The sequence below is a fragment of the Colossoma macropomum genome, unplaced genomic scaffold (genome assembly GCF_904425465.1).
Source record: "Colossoma macropomum unplaced genomic scaffold, Colossoma_macropomum, whole genome shotgun sequence".
Taxonomy (NCBI): domain Eukaryota; kingdom Metazoa; phylum Chordata; class Actinopteri; order Characiformes; family Serrasalmidae; genus Colossoma; species Colossoma macropomum.
In genome coordinates, this window is record NW_023494792.1 from 31,547,031 (window position 1) to 31,572,710 (window position 25,680).

Here is a 25,680-nt window from a genome sequence, read left to right on the forward strand (position 1 = left end):
CAGGGACGTTCAGGCTGGCGTGTGCATGGAAACATAGCTATTTTTAAGTGTGTACAGCCAGTGGTCAGTGGTCAGCTCTGTGGGTTCTTATGTATGAAAGAGACAGACCTCTCCTGTAAATATTCGGGATTTGAGGTCGGGCATACCACTCCCTCTCAACTCATCCTCCACCGCCATCAGCCTGCAACACAACACACAACAACACAATCACACAACAACACAACGACACAATGACACACCACACAACCCAATCACGCAACACAATCATACACCAAAGTCACACAACTCATCCTCCACCGCCATCAGCCTGCAGCACAACAACATCATGCAATCACACAGCCATACGACAGCAACGCGTACACACAAAACACAAACACACAACATGCCATTCACACACAATACCACAACCATACAACAGCACAATCATGCAGAACACACATCAATCAATAACACAACCGTTCAAGTAACATCACAGTCACAGAAAACAGGATCACGCACAACACACAACACCTCAATCACACAGTACCACAATCAGACAACAACACAACCAGACAAAACATGACAACATGCAAGAACCCAGTCACATGACACACCGCAGCACAAACACACAACACAAACAAAACAATTATACAAACACAACAACCCAATTACACAACACACCACAGCACAAACACACAACACAATTATACAAACACAACAACCCAATTACACAACACAACACAACACAAACAAAACAATTATACAAACACAACAACCCAATTACACAACACATCACAGCAAAAAAACACAACACAATCCAACAAAACAATCACACAACACACAACAACCCAATTACACAACACACCAAAGCACAAAAACACAACACAAACAAAACAATTATACAAACACAACAACCCAATTACACAACACAGCACAGCACAAACACACAACACAAATAAAACAATTATACAAACACAACAACCCAATTACACAACACACCACAGCACAAACACATAACACAAACAAAACGATCACACAACACACAACAACCCAAAACCACAACACAATCACAAAACACACAACAACCCAATCACACAACAACCCAATCATACAAATCAAACAAAACAATTACACATAACACAGCCCAATCACACAACACCGCCCAACAAAACAATCACACATGACAACAGTCATTCAACACAAGCAGTACAGTCACACAAAGACACAAAATCGGTTACACAATACTGTCATACAATTCACATCATATGACCACAGTCACAAAAAAACACTCAGTAACTGAGCCACACAAAACAAGTGTATAATATGCAACAACATAATCATATAATAAAAAAACAACCTAACAACTAAAGGTGAAGTGATTTCAGTTTAGTACTGAATTTATCTTCTCAGGCTTTTGTCACATGTTGATGCTGATATTTTAGTTTTGCGGCGCTAAAAAAAGACATTTCATGTAAGGTTTTATATCACTGCTGTCAGAAGAAAACCTCGCATCTCCATTTTTTGACGTTTTTCAGTTTTTGACATAATTTGAAAATACATGTTGCCCTTTACATTGTTTGTAAATTTCACAATGAATAGACTAAAAGAAACGACCCAAAATGACTTGGAAAAAATTCTGGCTCCATTGACTTACATTAAAAGTAAAGTATGTTTTTTCCTTCTCCTGTAAAGTTACCATTTTGGAGAAACAAGGTTTCTTCCGACAGCAGTGATATGAGGCACTGTTTATAGCTGTACTGCTTTATAAAATTACATTTTTGCAAAAAGACATGCTACTTCGCAATGTTTTGTTTTGAAATAAAATACATAAAACCAATTGTTGTGGTTTTATAATTGGAGCTCAGAAGAATCAAGACTTTCAAAAACATAAGATCAAATTGAGTTTTGAACTCAGGATATGAAAATCATATCACACACAACATCATATTCTATCGTTAGATGTCAGAGGTCAGTACTTTCTACCTTTCATTCTTCTCCCCTTTCAACATGGCTAAATAATTTCTTTTGAGCTCTGCTGAACATACTTTTGATAGATGGGCAGATAAATTCAATATACATCTGGAACAGGTTAAACTCAAATCTGCATAGAATTAAAGCAATGAACCAAAAAAAGAAGAATAGATCACATAAAGTTCACACACAGTTATTTTACAGTAATTGTCTTCAGGTAGGCCCAGGAAATCAATGGTTTCAGTAAGTCCAGACCAAGACGACATGTGTGGGATAGATTTTTCGCATAACTGATTTAGACTAACAGAAGTTCTTAAGCCAACATAACAATACATTAGGACATGGCTCCTGTTCTCTGGTCTATGGCTGAGACTGCTGAACTATCACACATATGCACAAACAAACATACACTGGACCTCAGTGGGATTATGACCTGCTGATGATGTCTTTGATCTGTGTGTCCTTCTCCATCTGCTGCTGCCGCAGCCTCCTTTCGCTGTCGTCCAGCCGGCTCTGGTACTGCAGCAGGATCTTGTTGGTCTGCTGCTCCTGAGAGTGCAGCCGCCGCTCATACTCTTCCAGCTTACGGTGGGACATCATCAGGCGCTCCTTCAGAGAGTGGATCTCCTCCTCATATTCCCGCACCTGCGTACACACAGTTAAAACAGTAAGTCTAGTTTTAGTTTGAGTCTTTCTCAAACACAACATTGATTCACAACAATACACACAGGAGAACACACAAATGGACAAGCCTCCGCAGACTCCTCGGTCAGCAGGAGAGGAAGTTCTTCAGCAGGTGGGCAAATTTTTCTCAGTCAGTGGAGAAAGAAACTCCTCTGTGGCAGAAAAATGGTAATGGGAGCTTAAACCCACCAATAACAATACGGGCTCATACTCACCAGTGATAATGGAAGCTTATGCCCACCAGTGGTAATGGAAGCTTATACAAATGGTAATGGAAGCTTATACCCACCAATGATAATAGAAACTAATACTGAATTATTATAATGGAATTTACACCCATCAGTGGTAATGGGACCTTATACCACCAATAACAATGAAAGTTTATACCCACCAGTGGTAATGGAAGCTTACATAAATGGTAATGGAAGCTTATACCCACTAATAACAGTAGGAGCTCATACCCACCAGTGGTAATGGAAGCTTATATAAATGGTAATGGGAGCTCAAACCCACCAGTGGTAATGGAAGCTTACATAAATGGTAATGGAAGCTTACACCCACCAATAACAATGGGAGCTCATACCCACAAGTGGTAATGGAAGCTTATTCCCATCAGTGGTAATGTAAGCTTTCATAAATGGTAATGGAAGCTTATACCCACCAATAACAATGGGAGCTCATGCCCACCAGTGATAGTGGAAGCTTATGCCTACCAGTGGTAATGGAAGCTTATATAAATGGTAATGGAAGCTTATACCCACCAACAACAATGGGAGCTCATACCCAGTAGTTGTAATGGAATCGTATGCCCTCCAGTGTGAATGTAAACTTGTATCCACCAATAATAATATAAGCTTATACAAATGGTATTGGAACTGTATAACCACCAATGGTAATGGAAGCTAATACTCGCTCATAATAATGGAATTTATACTCACTAATGGTAACGGAAACTTATACCCACAAAAACCAGTGAAAGTTTATACTCACCAATAAGAATGGAAGCTTACCCCCACCAATTCACTTTAAAAAAAGTTTCTGTCTAAATCATCACACACTTGCCTCAAACTGTGTTGAGCTGTTAAATAATCTCAAATAGATTTGCTTACGTAGTTTCTTACACTGTATGACATACTGTTAACTATAACAATGGATAAGAGTATGGACCCAATTCAGCCTTCAAGATGGCTAATACTGTTTCTGTGTGAGGCACTTTTGTAATTTGAGCATGAGGTAAATTGAGTATGAGCTTCCATTGACTATGTAGCTTCAAAACCAAAGAAATAAACTTTGAACACCAAAATGTCCGGCTGGATGGTTAACTGCATTTGGGCCAAGGGAAACTGCGTAAATCTGATTATTTGCTGAACTGCACACATTCACATTTTAGGCATTAGACAGTACATCTGATGCTAGATGTACCATGTAATCAGCGTGCACTCTGGCTGCGAGCCACTCACCCGGTCCAGCCGAGACTCATCCATGCTTTTAGAGTGCTCCTTCAGTTTCAGGTCCTCTCTGTCCACACGCAGGCTCTCGATGTCCGCAGACAGGTGGGGCATGTTGGATACCCAGGCCACTGTCCGCTCAGACGCAGGGGTTGGCGGGTTCAGTGTGGACGGAGACTTAGAGCCCTGATAGCAAGCATACAAATAAACAGACAACCAGGTAAGCAAATGAATTATAAAGTAGATGCTACTGCGTGTCTGCCCTAGTGGATGGAAGGTTCAGGTATATTAACTCTAATAAGTCACAGCCATAGCCAGCGATAACAAAAGCATGTTGTAATTTTAAATGCACAATTTCTCACTCATGGCTCAACGAAACAAGCAGAGACATTCTGTGTATTCTAAACTTTCAATCCACAGCACATCTGTAAGTAGAGGAGGTTGTATTTTATTATGACCTGATTTGGATGAAGCTTTCTGTCTGACGATGGAATAAATGGGGAAAAGTCAGAAGTGCAGATTTGAATCTGTCGATACTGAATGTAAATTGAGTTTAAATGTCATTAACTGTGTAACCACCTTTGTAATTAATCATGTAGTTGTGCAAATACATTTAAATACATACAAAACAGCGAAACAACAATACCTTTAGACCTCTAAGGTTTAAAAGGTATACTTGTGAAGGATGAATCAGCTTTACAGGGTATCATCTTAGAATAAGACTTTAGAATAAGATCTTATTGAGGTTTTGTGAAAAATCAGTTTATTAATGGTTATTAAGTAGGTCATTAAAACCTCATAAATCATTAATAATCAGTTATAACACATTAATAAAAAGGGCAAAAGTGAGCTGTTCGATGTGATATATGAATATCTGATAAAACTGACAGGTTTATTGCTGATTTATTGCTGCAGATAAGTAAAGTAACCAGCAAGATTAGAGCTTTAACAGTATAAAAGAACGTGGGTTCACTGTTAGACAAACAACAGGTTGTGTAACACTATTATCAACTTTATGTGCTGTAACAGCTTCCTAATGAAGGTGTGTATGACTTATTTAATAATCATTAATAAAGTAATTTTAAACTATTCATAAACCCGTTCTAAGGGTGGTCTTGTTCTAAAGTGGTACCCTTTACTGTGTATCAGTTCTTTCCGTGTACCTGTTTGTTAGTAGTTGGTTTCAGTAGGTGCTGTTGGTTGGTTTGCGGAGCGGGTTTAGCAGGCGTCTCACTCGGCGTATTCTCTGCATTCTCAGTAGCGCCCCCCTGTGGCTGGCTATCACTAGCTGTGCTGGACTGATGCGGGAGGCCGGGCGCAGGGCTGTCCTTGACGGACAGCTGTTGCCGTGGCAACGGCCTGGCCCCGAAACTCGACTCAGGCGACTGAAGGAGGTTTCCACTCTGGGGGCGGGCCTTGGGAGGGGTGGAGTTAGCAGCTGAGCTGACTGACAGCTGGTGGGAGGGCTGAGGCTTCACACGCTGTGGAGCGGGCGGGGCCATAGAGGCCTGACGGACAGGGTGGATGGTGGTGGGGGGTGTGGCGACTGAAGCTGGTGTACCAGTGCCTGTAGCAGTCTGGGGAGCCATTCCCATCAACACCTGCTGCTGAAGGTTCTCCTATGGGCAAAGAATATACAGAATAAATGTACATTATATACATAAAAATATATTCACAGGCAAATTCACTGCAAATTATTACTGTATCAACGACAATAATAAGGTTAGACCCCTCTTTTTTGTCATTTGCCACATTTGTCACAGGCCAAACTGTAAATGAAGTCAGTCAAAATACAGTCAGCTCCATAATTCTTGGGCAAGTATAGATTAAAAAAATTGGCACCCATAGATGTTCTTATGAACAAAATATTAACATAAATAATTAATATTTCACTTTCCACAGGGGCTTCCAGGAAGGAGTCAGTAGGCCAAATTCTCTTAGGATGTGTTCAGACTGGTTTGATTTGAATAACCCTGATGCAATTAATACACTCTCAGAAGTAAAGGTACTGTACTATCATTGGGGCAGTACCTGTCTTGTCACTGGGGTGGTACTCTTGTCTCAGTACCTTTAGTCAGGGAACATAACTGTACCAGAATCCACTGAAATTATGTTTTCTAAGTTGTATTGACTCCACACACCCCGTCTCGTCTCCAGGCTTTTATTTTATTGTTCTGTTTTACAACATTCGTTTATATTCGGTTATGAAAAGGTACAAATATGTACTTTTTACCTGGAAAAACTTATTTAAGATTCACAATTGGACCCTAAAACCACTGTTGTACCTTTGAGGGAACACTTACATTGTTTGTACCTTGATGAAGGAAAAATGTACCAGCACAGAACCTTAATTTCTAACAGTGTACAGCTCATTAGCGCAAGTGAGAGTGTTGCCATCTGAAATCTAGCACGCGCCAAATAAGCAGGCTGAGATGCCCTGACTAGGTCAGCCTTGGTCCCCTTTAAACAACTCTGGTACAGTTCATTTGAAGTATGAATGGAATACAGGCCAAAGACATTTAAACAGACCAAAGACTGAATGAACCTCTCTGCAGAACATCGGCGATTAGTGGAAAAGACGAGTTTCAGATTCTGCTTTGACACAAGCACGTGTTTAATCATCTCTTCATAAGCTCTGAATCATTAATCATCAGTTTCGGTTTTAAAACGAGGCTGAGGCGCACACACAAAGTACATGATGTATTAGGGGCACCATGGTTTCTCTGTTTTGTAAAAGCAGTGAGCCACTCGAGGCTGTTACAGGGATTTCGCCCTGCTTTGCATCATGTAAAATCATGGTAACGCAGGGAGTTTCATGTCTTATTGCTGGTATATCACAAGACACATAAATAAAACCAATGAGCCCAGATAGAACAGAGAACAGCACGATTCAGAAAGTTCGGTGGACATTATCACAGATATTGTACATCATCAACTCTGCCCGATCAGCTGTGACCTTTACTTGTATGGCATTTTACATCTTTTAATTCTGTGTTAAGTATGTCAGTGTGTCCGCTTAACAAACCAGAACTTATGTTCAACGTCGCAGCGAACTACAAGTGTAAATGCCTCATATTCTCAGATTCTTTTCTCTGTCTTCTCCAATTTCAAGGATTATAGGAGAAGACTCTTCGCTACTATGCTGACAAAGGGATGAAAACAAAAGTATTTGTTCATTAGGGTTTTTGCTTACTGTAATGCTTACAGTTAGGTTAGATTTCTTCCATATTGTCAGCACGAGATTGTGCTATTTAAGCACAAGGACATTTTTCAATACCTTTTTTTTCCCCAGAATGCCAATGAGCTGATGAATCCTATTCTGGGACACAAACAGTTATAAGAGGGACACAAAGAACTATAATAACAATAAAATGATAAGAAATTCGCCAGTTCTAAAACCTAAATGATCTAAATCATTAGGTGTATGGTTAAATAGAGGCTTATGAATAAACTGAATTCCTTTAATTAACAAAGTAAATAAATCATCAACTAAGTACAAAGTATTTAATTAAGTTCGAAGAGATAAATGAATTGTATTTAACTGATTAATTAATCCTGAAAATGACTCGCTTACCTGCACCTGCAGTGAGAGCTGCCTGCGTGCGTAATCAGCCTGGTTGTGGCGGGTGAAGTCGTCGCTGTAGCTGTGCGAGTGGACGATGCTGGGCTGCACCAGGCTGTTCTGCGAGCGCAGTGCCGACAGGTCCTCGCTGCGGGAGAAGCCGCCGTGGCCGAAGGCCGGCATGCCAAAGCCCACGTGGCCGTTTTCAGGCTCCGGGGCCAGCAGCAGAGGTGGTGGGGCGTGCGGCGCGTGGGGTGGTGTGTGGTACTGCGGTCCGTCCGAGGCCAGGTGGAACAGAGGGTTCTGGAAGGAGAGCGGTACGTGCATGGCCGCGGCGGCCGCTTGCTGCTGCTGGGAGAGCGAGTCCGTGGCCAAGCCACTTGGGTGACTCAGCCGCAGGCCGCCCGACATGCTGGAGCCGCCAGAGCCGGCCGAGACGCGCCCGCCGACCCGCAGAGGGGCTCCCCCCATTGGGCCGAAAACTGCCCAAGCCTGCGATGGAGCCCTGTGAGGAGTTGAGCATGTCGTTGACAGAATGCAGGTTAGAAATGCTGTTGATGCGAGAGTCCTGCAGGTCCATCATGGATACACTCTTATTCACACTCAGCACCTGGAAATGCACATACATACCAGAATTAGGACCACCAGGACCAGATCACTGATCCTTCACAAGCTGTACTTTCAACTGTAAGGGACCCATATGTTGTAGGCTTACTTTTTAAATTTTTAAATAGCACTGTAGGCTAAAATATGAAAACATGTTTTATTATTGGAAAATAGCTAAGAGAAATTTAGGTTTTCGTGGTGGATGAGTCACGGAGGCTGCCTCTTCAGATGAGCTGACACTAACCAGTACAACAGTGGCTTTTGAAGAAGACTTGTCGTCCTCTACACAAGGCCTTTTGTCTTCAGTGTATAAAGTAACAACGTTAGATTGTAAGAGAAATGTATTTTTCACTATTTCTAGACTTAGACAGCTGTGATATCTCTGCCTTCTCAGCCACAACCTTATGTCCTTGGCAACAAGCTCATGTTCAGTCACAAGTTTCGTAATAATGAAGTGTAATACAAAAAATACTCACAAATACAAGCAAAACAGTCACATTTTACAGTCTTGTTTAAATACAAAAGTGGTGTTTGCCTTATTTATCAGCATGCATATATTCTTCACATACTGAAATATAATGAATACCTGAGCAGTAATTTCAGTATTGCATTTTTGGAGATTCATTTGTTATCAAAAATCTATAAAAAGATTTACATCAGAAACAAAAATTGGTACCACTTTAAAATAAAACTACCTCTATAAAGTGTTCATGAGTGGTTTGAAATGAGTTTGTTAAGGGTTATTAATTAGGTCATAAAAACCTTAAAATCACTAATAAGCATTTACAACACATAAATAAAAAGGGCCACAGTGGCCTGTTGTTTGCCTTAAAGTGAACACTTACTCATTTGTACTGTTGAACCTTAGATTTTGATCTTTTTACCTCGCTTTTGCCCTTTTTATTAATGTGTTGTAAATGCTTTTTAATAATTTTTAAAGTGTTTATGACTTAACTAATAACCATGAATCAAACTAATTTTAAACAATTCATAAACCCTTTACAGTCTTATTTTAAAGTAGTTCCCAAAATTGTACTGAGTCTGAAAATATGTGTATGGTCACACATTAAAATGAATTACTGAATAATATTCATAAGGTTTAAGGGGTTAAGTGCTTTCAGCTGTAGTCTGCTGATGGGATGAGTGATTTCCAGGATGCAGCATCCTGTGTTCAAAAAATACTCTCACGACTATGATGTTATGCAACTAAGCTGTACGACTATAACGTAATCCTGTAATCTTAATCTTGTAATCTTGGTTTGATTTATGTTGACCAGATCCATTACAGCAGCTGTGCTTTCAAGTTTATTTTGTGGTACCTTTGGGTCCGGCTCTGTGATGTCAGAACTGCTGGTGCAGTAGGCTGGGCTTGAGCGGGCTAGTGGAGGGCGTGTCACATAGAAGACATCTTTGTTGCCACGGTGATCTCTTTCAAAAGCAGCCATGCCTGGGTGGGAGAGAGCTCCGCTCCCAGTGAGACCCGCCGTGGGAGACGGCAAGCGGGAGATATCTATAGAACTGCAGAGGGAGGGATATCTATAGAACTACAGACACAGCCTGCACTGTACAGAGATATTTACAGAACTACAGACACAGCCAGGACTGTACAGAGATATCTACAGAACTACACACACAGCCAGGACTGTACAGAGATATCTACAGACCTACAGACACAGCCAGGACTATACATAGATATCTACAGACCTACAGACACAGCCAGCACTGTACAGAGATATTTACAGAACTACAGACACAGCCAGGACTGTACAGAGATATCTACAGAACTACACACACAGCCAGGACTGTACAGAGATATCTACAGAACTACACACACAGCCAGCACTGTACAGAGATATCGACAGAACTACAGACACACTCAGCACTGTAGAGATATCTACAGACCTACAGACACAGCCTGCATTGTACAGAGATATCTACAGAACTACAGACACAGCCAGGACTGTACAGAGATATCTACAGACCTACAGACACAGCCTGTACTGTACAGAGACATCTACAGATCTACAGACACAGCCTGCACTGTACAGAGATATCTACAGATCTACAGACACAGCCTGCACTGTACAGAGATATCTACAGATCTACAGACACAGCCTGCACTTTAAGTAGATATCTACAGACCTACAGACACAGCCAGCACTGTACAGAGATATCTACAGACCTACAGACACAGCCTGCACTGTACAGAGATAGCTACAGAACTACAGACACAGTCAGCACTGTGCAGAGATATCTACAGACCTACAGACACAGCCTGCACTGTACAGTGATATCTACAGACCTACAGACACAGCCTGCACCATACAGAGATATCTACAGACCTACAGACACAGCAAGGACTATACATAGATATCTATAGAACGACAGACACAGCCAGGACTGTACAGAGATATCTACAGATCTACAGACACAGCCTGGACTGTACAGAGATATTTACAGAATTACAGACACAGCTTGCACTGTACAGATATCTACAGAACTACAGACACAGTTTGCACTGTACAGATATCTACAGAATTACAGACACAGTTTGCACTGTACAGATATCTACAGAACTACAGACACAGCCAGTACTGTACAGAGATATCTACAGAATTACAGACACAGCCTGCACTGTACAGAGATATCTACAGAATTACAGACACAGCTTGCACTGTACAGATATCTACAGAACTACAGACACAGCCAGTACTGTACAGAGATATCTACAGACCTACAGACACAGCCTGCACTTTACAGATAACTACAAAACTACTGACACAGCCTGCACTGTACAGATATCTACAGAACTACAGACACGGCCTGCACTGTACAGATATCTACAAAACTACAGACACAGCCAGCACTTTAAGTAGATATCTACAGAACTACAGACACAGCCTGGACTGTACAGAGATATCTACAGAATTAGACACAGCCTGCACTGTACAGAGATATCTACAGAACTACGGACACAGTCAGCACTATACAGAGATATCTACAGATCTACAGACACAGCCTGCACTGTACAGAGATATCTACAGAACTATAGACACAGTCAGCACTATACAGAGATATCTACAGAACTACAGACACAGCCTGCACTGTACAGAGATATCTACAGATCTACAGACACAGCCAGCACTGTACAGATATCTACAGACCTACAGACACAGCCAGCACTGTACAGAGATATCTACAGACCTACAGACACAGCCTGCACTGTACAGAGATATCTACAGACCTACAGACACAGCCAGCACTGTACAGAGATATCTACAGACCTACAGACACAGCCTGCACTGTACAGAGATATCTACAGACCTACAGACACAGCCTGCACTGTACAGAGATATCTACAGAACTACAGACACAGCCTGCACTATACAGAGATATCTACAGAACTACAGACACAGTCAGCACTGTACAGAGATATCTACAGAACAACAGACACAGTCAGCACTGTACAGAGATATCTACAGAACAACAGACACAGCGAGAACTAACCCTAAACTACAAACAACAGTATAACCTTAATTACGAAGTCAATTTTAGGACATTTATATTCTATTTAAGTATAAAGTTCAGTATAAACCAAGACCCTGAGGTGAAGATTATATCTCTAATAATTATATCTCTAGGGCTGTTTTCTCATACCTGTTCAGCTCCCTCATCATCAGACTCTGGAAGTCGTTGGTGGACGGGCGGCTGAAGGGCGGGCGGGTGAGCTGTCGTTCAGGCGGTTGGTGGCTGGCCTGGCGGTGCAGCTGGGGGTTCCGGAGGGCCACACTGATGTCATTTAGCAATCGCGGCAAAGGCCCCAGCTTTAAAATCGCATCCTGGCACAGAATTAAAATAGACCCAAAAACATGAACTCAGCACATATAAAGCCAAAGATAGAGAACAGTTTATTTTGCATGGTTGGACTGTGCATATACTTCTTTTTGCAAATGAAAGAGAAAATATATTTATTACAATTAAATGTGATTTTCTTGATTGTGGCTAACAAGCCACTGTTAGTAAATGTAGCTAGAAAATTATATTTATGTCCTTTAGCTTCAAAACACTGACATTTCTCAGAAACTGTACATTAAAATAACAAAGACTAACCCTCTAAGGTCATTTTCTTGACTTTAGCATATGGTCTTAAATTCGCCTCTAAAGACACTTGCATAGACTATGAAACCCACAACATATATCAAAATGTTCAGAACAGTCTCAGCTCTCTCTATAATGTTGTTCCATTTGGCCTAGAGCACTGTGTAAAGACATAAATTGACCATAAAGCTGAGTCCAGCTTTAGAGATTCTTAATATCTCTTGTAAACACATAGCATTTACTCATGTGGATGAATTGTTTTGGTGCTTAAAATGGGTTTAACAAAGTCTTTGCTTCACAAAAACAGTGAAATGTATGAATAAAATAGTGGATAAATGTTCTCCTTATTGAAATATCATTTCACATCTGTGTCCAAGGCAACTGAATGAAAACAGGAGTACCAGTCAAGTGGAACTGACAATGTACTGTGCTGGGTGGCACCTTTAACCTGCTAACTTAGCTTAGCCCAACAGGCTACAGCTCAAAATATACAGGTTCAATTCTGGATTTCCAGGACTCCAACTCTACGTTGTCTACATTTGTGAAAGCAGAGCACCAGCTAGTCAATCCAAACTGTACTGTGGTGTGACAATGTTTTGATTTGTAGTCCACTGGCTATGCTAACTCGGAGTGCTGCTAAATAGGAGAGAGGAGCCAGCTAGCACTAGCCTAGCTAGGGTGCTACAGGACCAAACACAATGGAATAGGTTTCATTTCAGCTTTCTGGCCCCTAACAGCAGCCACTGAACCTCACTTCCTCTGTTGAACTGCTACAGCTTCTGTTAGCCAGACTACAACCCATCCAGCTCCTCTCCCCCAGTTTGCAGCACCATTTTTGTTGTTAGATTGATGGCTTGCCATTTGTTGAACAGTGGACTGAAAATTGTGCACAATGTCAATGAAATCGCACTGAGCATGGTTTGTAAGCATATCCCATAAAACCGTGTCCGTGTGGAAATGCTCAGGACCATTTGGCTCTACAGTGGAAAAGAGGCCTTTGATGTGGATTCAAATTATGATGTGGCTGTTACCTTGCTCAGCTGAGCCATGACCTCCCAGAGCAGGCTGTGCAGGATGGAGAGCTCACGGCCCAGGTCGATGTAACCTTCGAACGCCGGGGCGTTACTGCCACACTCCACGTTACTGATCTCATAGAGGAACTGCTGCATGGAGCCCCACTCCATCTCCAGAAACTCGTTCATAAACATCATATGTTCCTCCTTACCGCTAAACCTACAGAATACACAGAGCAGAGAGGAGTGTGGGAGAGAGAGAAAGGAACAGAGAGAGAGGTGGAGCAACAGAAAGAGAGAAGGCAGAGGAGGTAAAGAAACAAAGAGGAAGAAAGAAGAGAGAAAGGAGTGACAGAGAGAAGAAGGAGAGAGAATGACAGGAGGAGACAAACATGACAGAATAGAGAAAGTAAAAAGACAGAAAAATGATGAGGGGAAAAAGAGGGTCAGGTGGTCGATGGGTGACAGAGAAAAGGAGGGATTAAAGAGAAAGAGAGACAGATGATGAGCGCGATGCTGACACAGACGGGACAGCGAGAGAGCAGAAGTTAAACTCCTCACCGCACCCACACGCATACACAAAACACAGATGCACACTTGTCAGCGCTTGAGAGCAAAGCTAAATGAGAGCGTATCTGAAAGTGTGATGGACAGCGTGACACGTGTGGAAGCCTAAACTGTAGCACAAATCAATGTGGAAAAGTCTGGGACAGGCATGAAGTGGGATACAGCGGGTCAATTCTGGATAATAAGCATAAGGTGCGGACCCTTATACAGTGTGTCTAGTGACTGACTTGGAAAAGCTGGCCAGGCTCTGATTATAGTTTAAAGGACCAAACTAATGACCATAGTTTGGGCCTTTAAAGTCTGGGACAGGCATGAAGTGGGCAAGGATGATGCTGTATAGACTAAGAATGGGATGCAAGCAAACACTAAGAATGAGACTTGGGTATAGGTCTACAGGTAGGGAGGGTTTTAATGAGTATGGGTCAGATCAGGTGGGTCTAAATAGTAGTGGACACTGTATGTTTCAGGCCTGAATGGTAAGCATGGGTTGGGCTGGGCTGAAGTCTAGCGATTATAGTTTGGGCCTTCACAGTGTAATGGTGTAATGGTAAAATGGTGATGAATGCTTGTGACAATGGTTTGGGTCTGGATGGTGAATATGGTTTGTGAATAAGTATTAATCAGGTCTGTATGATGATGGTTGACATTCATGATTGTTATTTGCATCTTGATGGGTAGTATGGTTCGGGCCTGAATGGTGGGAATGGGTCGGGCCTGGATGGCGGTGGACTCTAGTGACTGACTTGGAGAAGCTGGCCAGGCTCTGCACCACCTTGGCGATGAGCGTGAGGGTGCGGGAAGTGCGCTCGGATGGGTACTCCTGCGTCAGGTTAAACAGCGACGGAGACATGATGGCAGGGCACAGGAAGCGCAGGAACAATGAGGAACTGATGAGCCGGTCCGCAATATCCTCACGACCTCTTTCGGCGCAACGCACGCGCCATGAAGCAAACACCTCTTTCAGCTCACGTGGAAACACACTGCAGAGGCCAAAAGAGAGAGAAAATAATTACATATATGAAGAATTAAAAACATAAGCCAACTTCTTCCCAGGATTTCAAGCACCTAAAACAAACCCCGGACTAATGAGTGATGTATCTGAAAACAGTCCTCCTCATCCTGTACCACAATCTTCAACTTCACATACATTTTCCAAAATGTACAGTAGTTCAGCATATCAGGACATTGAATCCCAATTATGCAAACCATTAACTATGCTTTGCCGGAAAGCAGACCTCCAGGAGGAGAGTTGGTCACCACTGTTCTGGAACCGAGTTCAGAAGCTATATTTCTGACAGATTCAATAATATATAAAAAACTACAAAAAACACTTCTTAATGAACTGTCCTGGTGTGTAAGTGGACAATTTATAATGTGTGGATCCCATCCATGGCTACTGTGCCTAATGAAGGGTCCCTTGAATTACAATCTCAGCTGGACAATCTCAGCTTTGTCCTCCCCAAATGGTCTATAGCCATAGTTGACTTGCTTTTTAGATCGTTTTCGAACTGTAAGCCTATGGATAGCACCATTAAACTGGCCCATTTAGGCCTGGACACCCCTCCCTCCCTCGCCTATGAGACAAGGTCCTGATGTCCTTGTGTTTGTCACGCCTGCCTGCAGAGACTGTGCAAGGGAGCTGTCTAATGCCTACGAAACCTTCCCTTGTACACTCAGTCTAGCTTGGTGGTGAGTTCACTAGTGACCTTGGGAGAAACCAGCCGTTGTGGCCTGAAGATCATGCCCAAAGTGGATGCTTGCATAACCTCTCTGATGGTTTACAGATGAGTTCCTCCACTCTAACCTATGCTTCTAAGGCATAAAATGCAGACACTCAGAAAATGTCCATGTTAAGGGACTGATGCACATCTGAGATGCATGATAAAGTATGTTTTTTGTGCTAGTCGTACTTTACTCCTTACTCCAATCTGCTGATATGTAGCCAGTTACCAAGGAATTCCTTTATGCTTTACGCATTATGTATATTTTCTAGGAACCAAGAAGCCTTTTGACTTCTCTAGACCTCAATTCAATGCTGGACTTCAATAGTTCAATCCAAGCTGGTGGGCAGTAAAACCCAGAGTTGTCTACCTGTAGAACCTGATAACTGTTATCATGGCTAGTTCTCCCACCAGCAAGTTTTCATCAGCTAGCGACCAGCAGCTCTGCTGGCCAGCGATGCACTTGTATAACACACTCTGAAACACAGTTATAGCCAGGACTCTGAGCAAGGAAACTGGCCATGGTTCCCCTGCTTCTGTTCCTCCTGATAGGGCTCACTATAGCAGCTCCAATTCAGGAAGGATCTCATGTCCCAGCAGGGGTCAAGCATGGTGCCAGCATCCAGTTAGCCTTCAGTCATGGCTGTCACTGCAAAGTTGGAGCAGCAGCAGATGGCCTGTGAGCTGGCTGTCAAGAAGACTATTCGGCATGCGAAAGCCATGTCAACTGAGACCATGTATGCCCGCTATTGGGAAATATTTTCTGCCTGGTGTGCAAATAGCCACAGTTCCCGTCAGTGCTCATCTTCTGCAGAAAATAGCCTGACCCCATCCAAGTTTGATGTGGCTACTATTTATTATCACAAGAGTGTGGGTGAGCTTTTCTCTGGTTGTGCATAATCTGGCCAGTGCCTTACTTAGGGGTATGTGGCATCTTCTCCGTGTGCTCACTGAGAATTCTGCCATGGGACTAGCCTTTTTTGGGCGGTGTACCCTTTGAGCCACCACTGACTTCAAGTGAATTTTACTGAAGACTACCTGTCTACTGTAGATTACTTCAACCACATGTGTGGGAGACTTGTGTTCATTCAGGATATGTCTGTGGTGGAGTCACTTCTTTCTGAGGTTGTATCTCTTTAATACAAGTTTAACTGTCTTACTTTATAGACAATCATGAGAGTTTATATTCTCTTTTATTTTCAGTCTGACCGCTGAGACATTATGTGACCTGCTGGCAATTATTTGTTTGCCGCAGTGAGAGGAATAAAGGGGCTACTCTGTCAAAACAGAGACGATTCCTATGGTTAAGTCCACTCAGCAGCTGCCACTGAGTCTGGTGTCTCGTCATTCTGCCTGAAGTATCTGTAGACCCGGGGCAGTGTTGGAAGTCTCACTGGTGGGTGTCCTCATTTCTCCTGGTTCTGCACAGTAAGCTCCATCAGATTCACTTGGAGTGAGTCCCATTCCTCATTACTTTGTTGTTATTTCTCACCTACTGTGCTTCATACTGCCTCTGGCAGTCAGTAGGATCAAAACGTAACACTAGTTACAAATGTAAGTGTGATTCTATGAGTTCCAGGAAGCTATCAGAAATGTCAATCACTCTGAAACTGGAAGAAGATTCCTTGGGGGCATCTGTGCAAGCAAAATAATTGTGTTACTGGTTGTGTGACACATCATGTCACTGTATGACTCTCTCAGTATAAGATCTCAATTACAAGGAGTATCCACTATCTTTCACAAGGTCTCAATGGATGATCCCGAGCTCATGCAACAAAAATTGAAAGAGGTGGCATCACTGAGTCAGAAAAAAACTGTCTGTTTCTGTGTGCTGCTGCGAGTCATCCTAAAAAGTCTGAAATAATAACTTACAAGTAAGAGGTGTTGGGATTTTGCAAGAGTTTTTCAGACCCCGTCATAGGTCTTTACATTTTAGCATCCCAGCTACAGGTTCAAATAGAAGGTGTGGCTTGAAATTTAGGTCACAAACACAAAATCAACATTATACTGAAGAAGATAAGACAACAATAGTAGATAATGCACTCACACCCTCGGAAGACACGTGCTTCACCCTCTTTTGACAGAGTTCTCTTTGAATACTCTTTCAAAGCGCTCGCAATCATCAGATTCATCTACTCGGGGAAGGGTCCGAAGCACAACCCACATTACAGTGTTCTTCCACATGAATGCAATTAAACTTCAAGAGGTCTCCAAATCCCCAAAATGTACACAGTGCTGCTTTTAAACCGTTTGAAGCAGGCTTGCTGAAAAATCTGTTACATTACGATCACCATATGCTGTCTGGCATGACACCCCTGTTTAAATTCCACTGGCTCCCTGGACTGGCATGATTCCTTTGAAGATATTAACATGTGCTGTTCACTTTTGTGCTGCAATATATAGTCTTTCATATTCTCACCTAGATATTCAAGTGTCTCACAAATCAATACATCAACCTTTATATAAACTTGGAGTGCACTGAGTGTGACCCTGATTTGCAATATTACATCAACTGGGTGCTCCTGTTATGATTTTTTATCCAGCTCATGATCTGCCAGCTACTGCTTGAACTTCTACCCTGCTTCTTGATGTTCTAAATCTGCCATGTGCTCATAATGTTTGTCTTTCTTCCCATGTTCTTGTAGCTAACATCCTATTTGCGAGTTCGGACCATGCCTTTCACATATGGTGGTGGTATGAGGGAAGACTGACTGAAGGACAAGAGAGAACTCTGACAACTTAGGCTTGAGTTCTGGGCGGCTTCTGTCTGGAGCCAGAAGGCCCCCCTTCTTATAACTGTGGAATCACTGATATAAGACTGAGGAACAGAGAGGAGATGGGGTAGTGAAGAGAAATGTGAAAACTGTGTCACGGGATAACGGAAGGTTGGATTGGAAATTTACAGGACATTTCGACTGTCAAGAGGAGGGGTTTCAGGCCTGGTCCTCCTCCCAGACTTCAGTTATATCCCAATTTAAGTCCAATACAATCAGTTATCTCTGTAATCTCAGGGTAAAAGTAATTTGACACTCATGGCTTATATCTGGATTTTTTGTGTGATTACAGTGTTTAAATATCAATTTAATCTCTGATTAGTGCTACTCAGAGGACGGGTTCCATTGAGTCCTCTTAGGCTTTAGTGCTCATGCCCTGTAGGTAATCTTTTCTTATCACAGTTACCCTTACCTTGCTCATGAGGGGTATGGATCCCCTTCTGAAAAGCTTTATTATGACAATCTATTATAAAAGCACAGAAAGATTTCTTTTCTGTTGGGGTTCTAAGAGCAGGAAAAACAGTTTCAGATCAGAAAAAGTAGAGTGCATGGCAGGGATGTGGAATCAGAGGGAGGAACTGACCAATGGGAGTTGATGATCTTGCAGAGTGCAAGTTCGCAGCACATGCGTAGGTTTGCCTGATGGTCGGGAAGCATGGAGGGTGGAGTGCGCATGGGGTCCACCTCGCAGTTCTCCTCCGACTCGTACAGTGCACGAATGAACTCACCTGCACACAAGAGAGACGCTATCAGCACCACCATCATCGTGCAAGAATTCCTCAACAAACAAGAGAGGAGAGGTGTCATCGTGATCACGTAGTGACTACATCGTCATCATTAGCACAACTTACCAATGGTGTCTTTAAGGTAACGGTGTCCAACAAGTTTGAGGTACTCCTCTATGGCTTTGGTGGCCAGTGTATTCTCCCTGAAGATCATATGCTCTCGGTCCATAAAGCGATCTACCTCGCTCAGCGCCATGTCTGACAGAAAATCCTATGGAAGAAAGAACTCCTGATTCTAAAAGCTAATTCAGACGTACATACAGCTGATAAACGGTGGAATGTTTCTCAATAACACACCTCTAAAGTTGTACAACATACAGTAGTCTGCGTTACACCCCGTATTAGGATTTTTCGAAATCACTGCTGTCACACCCTGATAGGTTGGGGCCTATTTGCACTTCCTGTCTGGTTGTCAGTGGATCCTCTGAGTTACGAGGTTGTTAAGTAATCAATAATGCTACATCTGTGCTACAAACAAGCTGAGACTCTTGCACATTAGAATGACAGGAATATAAGCTTTACGGAAATCCAGAGAGACGATGAGGTAGTTAAAGTTTTCTGTTTTTTTTTATTATTTTTGTGATTTTCAAATTTGTTAGCTTCAGATAGCAAGTTAATTATCTTGTGAACTCAGGATAACAACTCTGTTATTTTAGGATAATGAGTTAATTATCTTGTGATCACAAGATAAAGATGTTATCTTGAGATAACAAGTTAATTATCTTGTGATCTCAGGATTACAACTTTATCTCGAAATAACGAGTTAATTATTTTGTCATCTCAAGATAACGACTTTGTTGTTCTGAGAAAATGAGTTAATTATCTTGTGATTGCAAGATAAATTTGCTATCTTGAGATGACAAATTAATTTTCTTGTGATCTCAGGATAACAACTTTGTTAACAAGATTAGTAACTTGATGTTAAGTAACACAAAGTTATCTTGAGATAAAGAGTTAATTATCTTGTGATCTCAGGATAGCAACTTTGTTATCTTGAGATAACGAGTTAATTATTTTGTCATCTCAAGATAAAGATGTTATCTTGTGGTAACTAGTTAATTATTTTATGATCGCAAGATAAAGATGTTATCTTGAGATAACGGGTTGATTATCTTGTGATCTCAAGACAAAGATGTTATCTTGAGATAACGAGTTAATTATCTTATGATCGCAAGATAAAGATGGCGGGCGGGTGAGCTGTCGTTCAGGGGGTTGGTGACACTTAATTATATTGTGATCTCAAGATAACAACTTTGATAACTCGTTATCTCAGTATAACAATGCAGAAAATTATAGCAACAGCTCATGGCCTCTCTGGATTTCCATAAAGTTTACTATTAATCTTCAACATACAACAATACCAGCTGCTCAAACCGAAGCCTAAAGCTTGCCAAAGCAACTTAACTACCACACTTGACAAATCTTGCTGGTGAGGCTGAGCTTGCTTATTTCGTTAAATGTGCAGCAGTGTCAGCCAAATTTGGATTTTGACTTCTTAATGACCTTTTAATTTAGAGGATCTAGGGATATTTGGAGGAAAATATTCAAAAGGATTCAAATGCACTGGTTTTGGAACATTTTCTTTACAGCAGAGCACAACAGTAGTGAATTTCAAAAACGTTCCTCATAGAGAAATCTAATATGAGCATGACACCAGTTATAGAATGACAAAATGACTTCACAGGTCTACGATGTTCCAAAAGGTCTGGCTCACCTAAATAAGAGACTAAAAAATCCAGGGGGAAAAAATCTAAAACCCATATTTAGGCAACACGTACACAAACAGAATCAGCACCACTACTGTGAGTGTCCAGGACTGGACCCCTGCTTTAACCCTTAACGCACTCACCTTAGCCTTGCCGGTACTCTGCAGGATGTGCACCAGGGCACAGGCTACTTCCTCCTTGCTCTTGACACTCAGCAGTGGCTCCAGCACGGCGCACAAAGTGCGGTAATTATTCGTCACGTACTCCGCAAACTCCTTGTACAGCTCCATGGGCAGGATGCTCATGGTCTGGTAGCGCGACTTGAGCCGCAGTGAGGCATTAATGACCTTGCCACTGCCTACACCTCCACCCTTGGCAAGAACGCTGGGCTGGATAACCGGGTACCACTGCTCCACAAACTGCCGGCCGGTGATGCTCGAGATGGGAATGCTGACCAAACCCAGGTAGGTGCTCTTCTCCTGCCAGAAACATGCACAAGTCAATCATGTAGGCCAAGTTTTATATTTATATCCTATGCTAAAAATGAAATAAATACCTTTGAAACAATTCCAACTGGTATAACACCCACTAGTGTCTTCGCTCGAAATACTGGCATTACAGATTTTGCAGTGAGCACTACTGCTTGTCAACCCACACTGCTGACCTATTGCTTGCTTTAGTTAAGTTCTATCCGCTGATATGCATGCATGCATCACTCAGTAGCGCACGTCAAAAATGCTTCATGGTATCTCTGATAATGTGTTTAGGCGCAGTATTGGTGCTGTTTTGGTATCAGTGTGACCTTCTAAACAATAACTACTACTCAGACCATGGCTAAGCTGCTACGCTTGTGCTCAAACCTTGCGTCTCTTCTTGTCCGTCTCCTTGTAGAGGTGCAGACGCAGGCTGCGGATGGCGGGGAGGTTGTTGAACTCGAAGTGCTCGCCCCAGAACACGGTGTCGGTGCGAGGCTTGCTGGTGGTGCGTGCGTACAGCATGTCATCCAGACACAGCTCGCAGTAGTAGCGCTTTTTAGGGGGGAGGTCCCGCGCCTCGATGATCCACAACTTAAGAACATTGTCCACACGTCGACTGTTATCCTGCAATGATAATTGGAATTGGAAATTGAGAAAACGGAACACTGAGAATGCGCACAAACCCATCCTTCAATTTAATGGAGTATTTTTACCCAAAAATTCGTGATACTAATTAAACTGCCAGTTATGCAAATGGGATCATGCTATGTGGTTCCCATTAGCTTTCATTTGTTGCCAATGTCAGTCCCATTTCTAGCTGAACAGTTCCTTTAATGAAGTTTCTGTTAAGCAGTCTGCTGATGCATTTTCATCATCAAAAATGCTGCAGTCTTCTAATGCAGGATAAACTGATAAACTGATACACATTTCTCCAACGCCAGAAAATCTGTACAAATTATGGTGACTTAAGTGTGAAAACCTTTTATTTTTAGGTGGGGGGGCCTGTAGCCTTAAGGTAGGAGAGGTGAGCCAGCAACAAAAAGGTTGTGGGCTGAAGGCTGTGGGTTCCCCACTGACTGCATGCCTTAGGCAAGGCACATAACCTCAACAGCCCCAGGTGGCATAACACTGCTGGTAGTGCTGTCTTGCTTCCAGATTGGACATATTTAGGCAACAAAATGACAAATTTCCCTTCCACACAAGAATTTGGGTTCTAGACACTGATTATTTTTCGTTTGGCTCTGTTGGTTTAACACTACAATGGATGAAGTGCAAATTAGACATTTTGCAGAGATACAAGCGCTCAGCTACTTTTACATTTGCCTTCATTAAACAACATGTATTTTCGCTAATTTCACTATAAAACCTAGATACATCCCTCACTTGTATATCGCTGTTGTCGGAACAAAACCTTGTCTCTCCAAAATGGGTAACTTTACAGGAGAAGGAAAAACCATTCTTTACTTTTAATGTAAGTCAATGGAACCAGACTTTTTTTCCAAGTAATTTTGGTTCATTTCTTTTGGTCCATTCATCATGACATTTACACACAATGTAAAGGGCAACAGGCATTTTCACATTATGTGAAAAACTGAAAAACAACAAAATTGGAGATACTAGATTTTCTTCCAACAGCAGTGATATGATAAAAATATTATATCCATTAAGTTGCATGTTGCATAAAGAAAGATGGTTAATATTTACACGTAAGGCAACCAGAGCAATAAAAATAAACCTCAGTCTCTGCTTCTTTATGATCAGCTCATTTATGCACACATCAGTTTGAATTTGTCCCAACCTTTCAAAAATATGCTCTGTGGTCCATCTGATAAAATCAAATGCTTTGCTATTGCTCACCTGGCAGTATAAGCAGCAACTTGAATGATATGATCGTCTGTAAAATGAGAAAAAGTGCACTCTGGCGTTGAATTGCCTCATTTGGTTTGGTCCAGGGGTCGCAACCCAAATGTTAAGAAGAATTTTGTTCTTTCAATAAAAATCAAACCACATTGGGAGCCACAACATTTTATGTCCATTTTACCATCTTGGCTGCAAATATGTCTCAGTATGTGCTGATGTACTAGTCTAGTACGGGCTGAAAAGTACAATGTAAATGAAAACGCAGACTTACTTTGCTCCGCTTTAAGCTTTAGCTCAGCTGTAGTCGCTTTTCTCGCATCTCTGGCAGGAAACTTTTTCTCAAAAGTAGAATAGTTTCTTGTAAAATATCTCTCAACGTTCGACTTTTTACTTTTTCTCATTCGTGGCTTCTTGTTCGAATTTTCCGGTTCCATCTTAAATGGTGTCAGAATGTAACTGCAGCACCATTTAAGATGGAACAGGAAAATTTAAACAAGAAGCTGAATTCAGCTTTGTGACTTTTTAGTGTTTGACAGTTTCTTGTTGCAGATTAAACGTATCAGGAAACCAGCTGGAGTGATTATAAATGTAAATAAGTCCATTTGGCTCTAAATTATTGATGTTCGTCTTAAATCTTTTCGTTGGCTACTTGCTAGGCAAGATCCTTTTCTGTGTTGCTATGGTGATCAGAGATCTGCGCACCAACGTTTAAGGTTAAGGTCGGTGAATTAGCAGTTATATGCCGCGTTAACTCCAGTGTTTAAGGCCATTTATTGTTAAACTGTGTTGAACGATCAGCAGAGCTTTATTTTACTTTTATCTACAAATCTAATTCTGCTGTGGAGCCACAACAGGGCAGTAAAAGAGCTGCATGTTGACGACCGAGACCTGTGATTTTTGGCCATTTGTGTTTCCGTCGTTTGCTGTGCAGTTGAGTACGGGTGGAGTGTTCACACTCATCAATACAAACTGAACTATAGAAAAAAACTGATTTAGGTTCACATCAAACAAGATAAGCAACTTTTAGATTACAAGAAAAAAAACAAATAATTAGAATGAGGTGATTTTTCGAACAAATTAATTAACAGTCCAGCATCATTGCAAGTTATTTTGTTATTTCAGTATCAAGTTGTCCTTGAGGAGAAGGGGGGGTGAACAACTCTTTGTTCATTTAAAAATGAATTAGTCGCGCTGGAGTACGTGTCTTATCAGAGATCCCTTTAATAGTTTTGCTACTCGCTTCATGAAACCCAGTAAATGACTTTCATTCGAAATCCACAAGAGCTCTGTTTTCCTCTTTGTATTACCTGTTACTAAAACACAAGAAATACTGTCTTTGAGGTTTTGTTCTTAGAAGGCATTTGATGTTTTTAACCAAATGAATTCAAAGACTCCCTTTGCACAAAGCAACCTGCAGCTTGCACAGGTGTTTGACTGACTGGTGGGCCTTTTTAACCATACTGACATTTCGTATGAAAAGAGTCTGTCAGTCTCCTGGACTTTGCTTGAAATTACAGGCTGACATTTTGCCATCATTGTCTGACATTCTGGAAGGACACAACCACAACCAGACAGCTGAAGACAGCCAGACAGCCTAACAGCCCTGAAAATCCTAGTTTCGGGTAAAGACATGGCAAACTCCAGCTTTCATTTCCATGCAAGAACAATTCTCTGACATAATGCATCACCAAAGTTGAATTAGCTCCTGATGAGGGGATCCATGTTCCACAAGACGATGAATACAAGTAATTTGTGAATTTACAAAAAATACAGGTGCACTACAAAGCACACTGCCCACTGCTGTTGAATTTGATCAGATTTACTTCACACACTTTTGCAGTGCAATCATACTGGTTCTGAATGCTTTTTCAGAACTGCAGATTTCTGGAATCAAGTCTAACTCAGAATGTAAAAGGTCTGCCAAAGTGAATGCAGTGCTAACACATTAAAGCAACACATTTTTAATGTCACTAGCTGTATTAACACTGTCAACGCATGTCCTCCAAACCATCCGCAGTGGTGCAGGCTAAAGCCTAACTGCTCACGTGCTGTATGCCACTGTGATAATATCTGCGATTGTAGCCCTCTCATTCAAAACAGCTTTTAAATGGCTTTTAAAGCAACATCTTCAGCAGACGACACTGGACTGCGCTCGATTGGGTAAATCAATGAGCAGCAAACTAACAAAGGCAAAAGCAAAGAGGAAAGCTCCTATATGAGCTGTATAAACGTGCCTGAGAGCATAAATTCAAATTTCAAATTATGTCAAAAACTGAAAAACATCAAAAATACATGGAAGATACAATATATATGGATCATGGATCATTGTACAAACGAGTTTGTAAAGAGTAAAGAGTTTAAAACACATATTAGACTTTCAACTGACCTGAACTTTTTTAAACAAAGTTTTTTTTTATTTAAAAATTTTCA

The 25,680-nt window shown here is 41.7% G+C and overlaps 1 protein-coding gene across 1 annotated transcript in view; it reads right to left on the minus strand.

The window, feature by feature from the left end:
• Positions 1-247: 247 nt before the first annotated feature.
• The window catches only part of syngap1a (synaptic Ras GTPase activating protein 1a), a 30,064-nt gene continuing 4,631 nt past the window's right edge, over positions 248-25,680 (minus strand). Inside the window, 14 exon segments of the mRNA XM_036576878.1 lie at positions 248-307; positions 2,384-2,595; positions 4,095-4,268; positions 5,246-5,701; positions 7,657-8,125; positions 8,127-8,254; positions 9,570-9,768; positions 11,908-12,089; positions 13,380-13,581; positions 14,672-14,908; positions 19,007-19,151; positions 19,275-19,419; positions 21,058-21,393; positions 21,775-22,014. Of these exon segments, the coding sequence (XP_036432771.1) occupies positions 265-307; positions 2,384-2,595; positions 4,095-4,268; positions 5,246-5,701; positions 7,657-8,125; positions 8,127-8,254; positions 9,570-9,768; positions 11,908-12,089; positions 13,380-13,581; positions 14,672-14,908; positions 19,007-19,151; positions 19,275-19,419; positions 21,058-21,393; positions 21,775-22,014 (3,168 nt within the window). The 3' untranslated portion in view covers positions 248-264.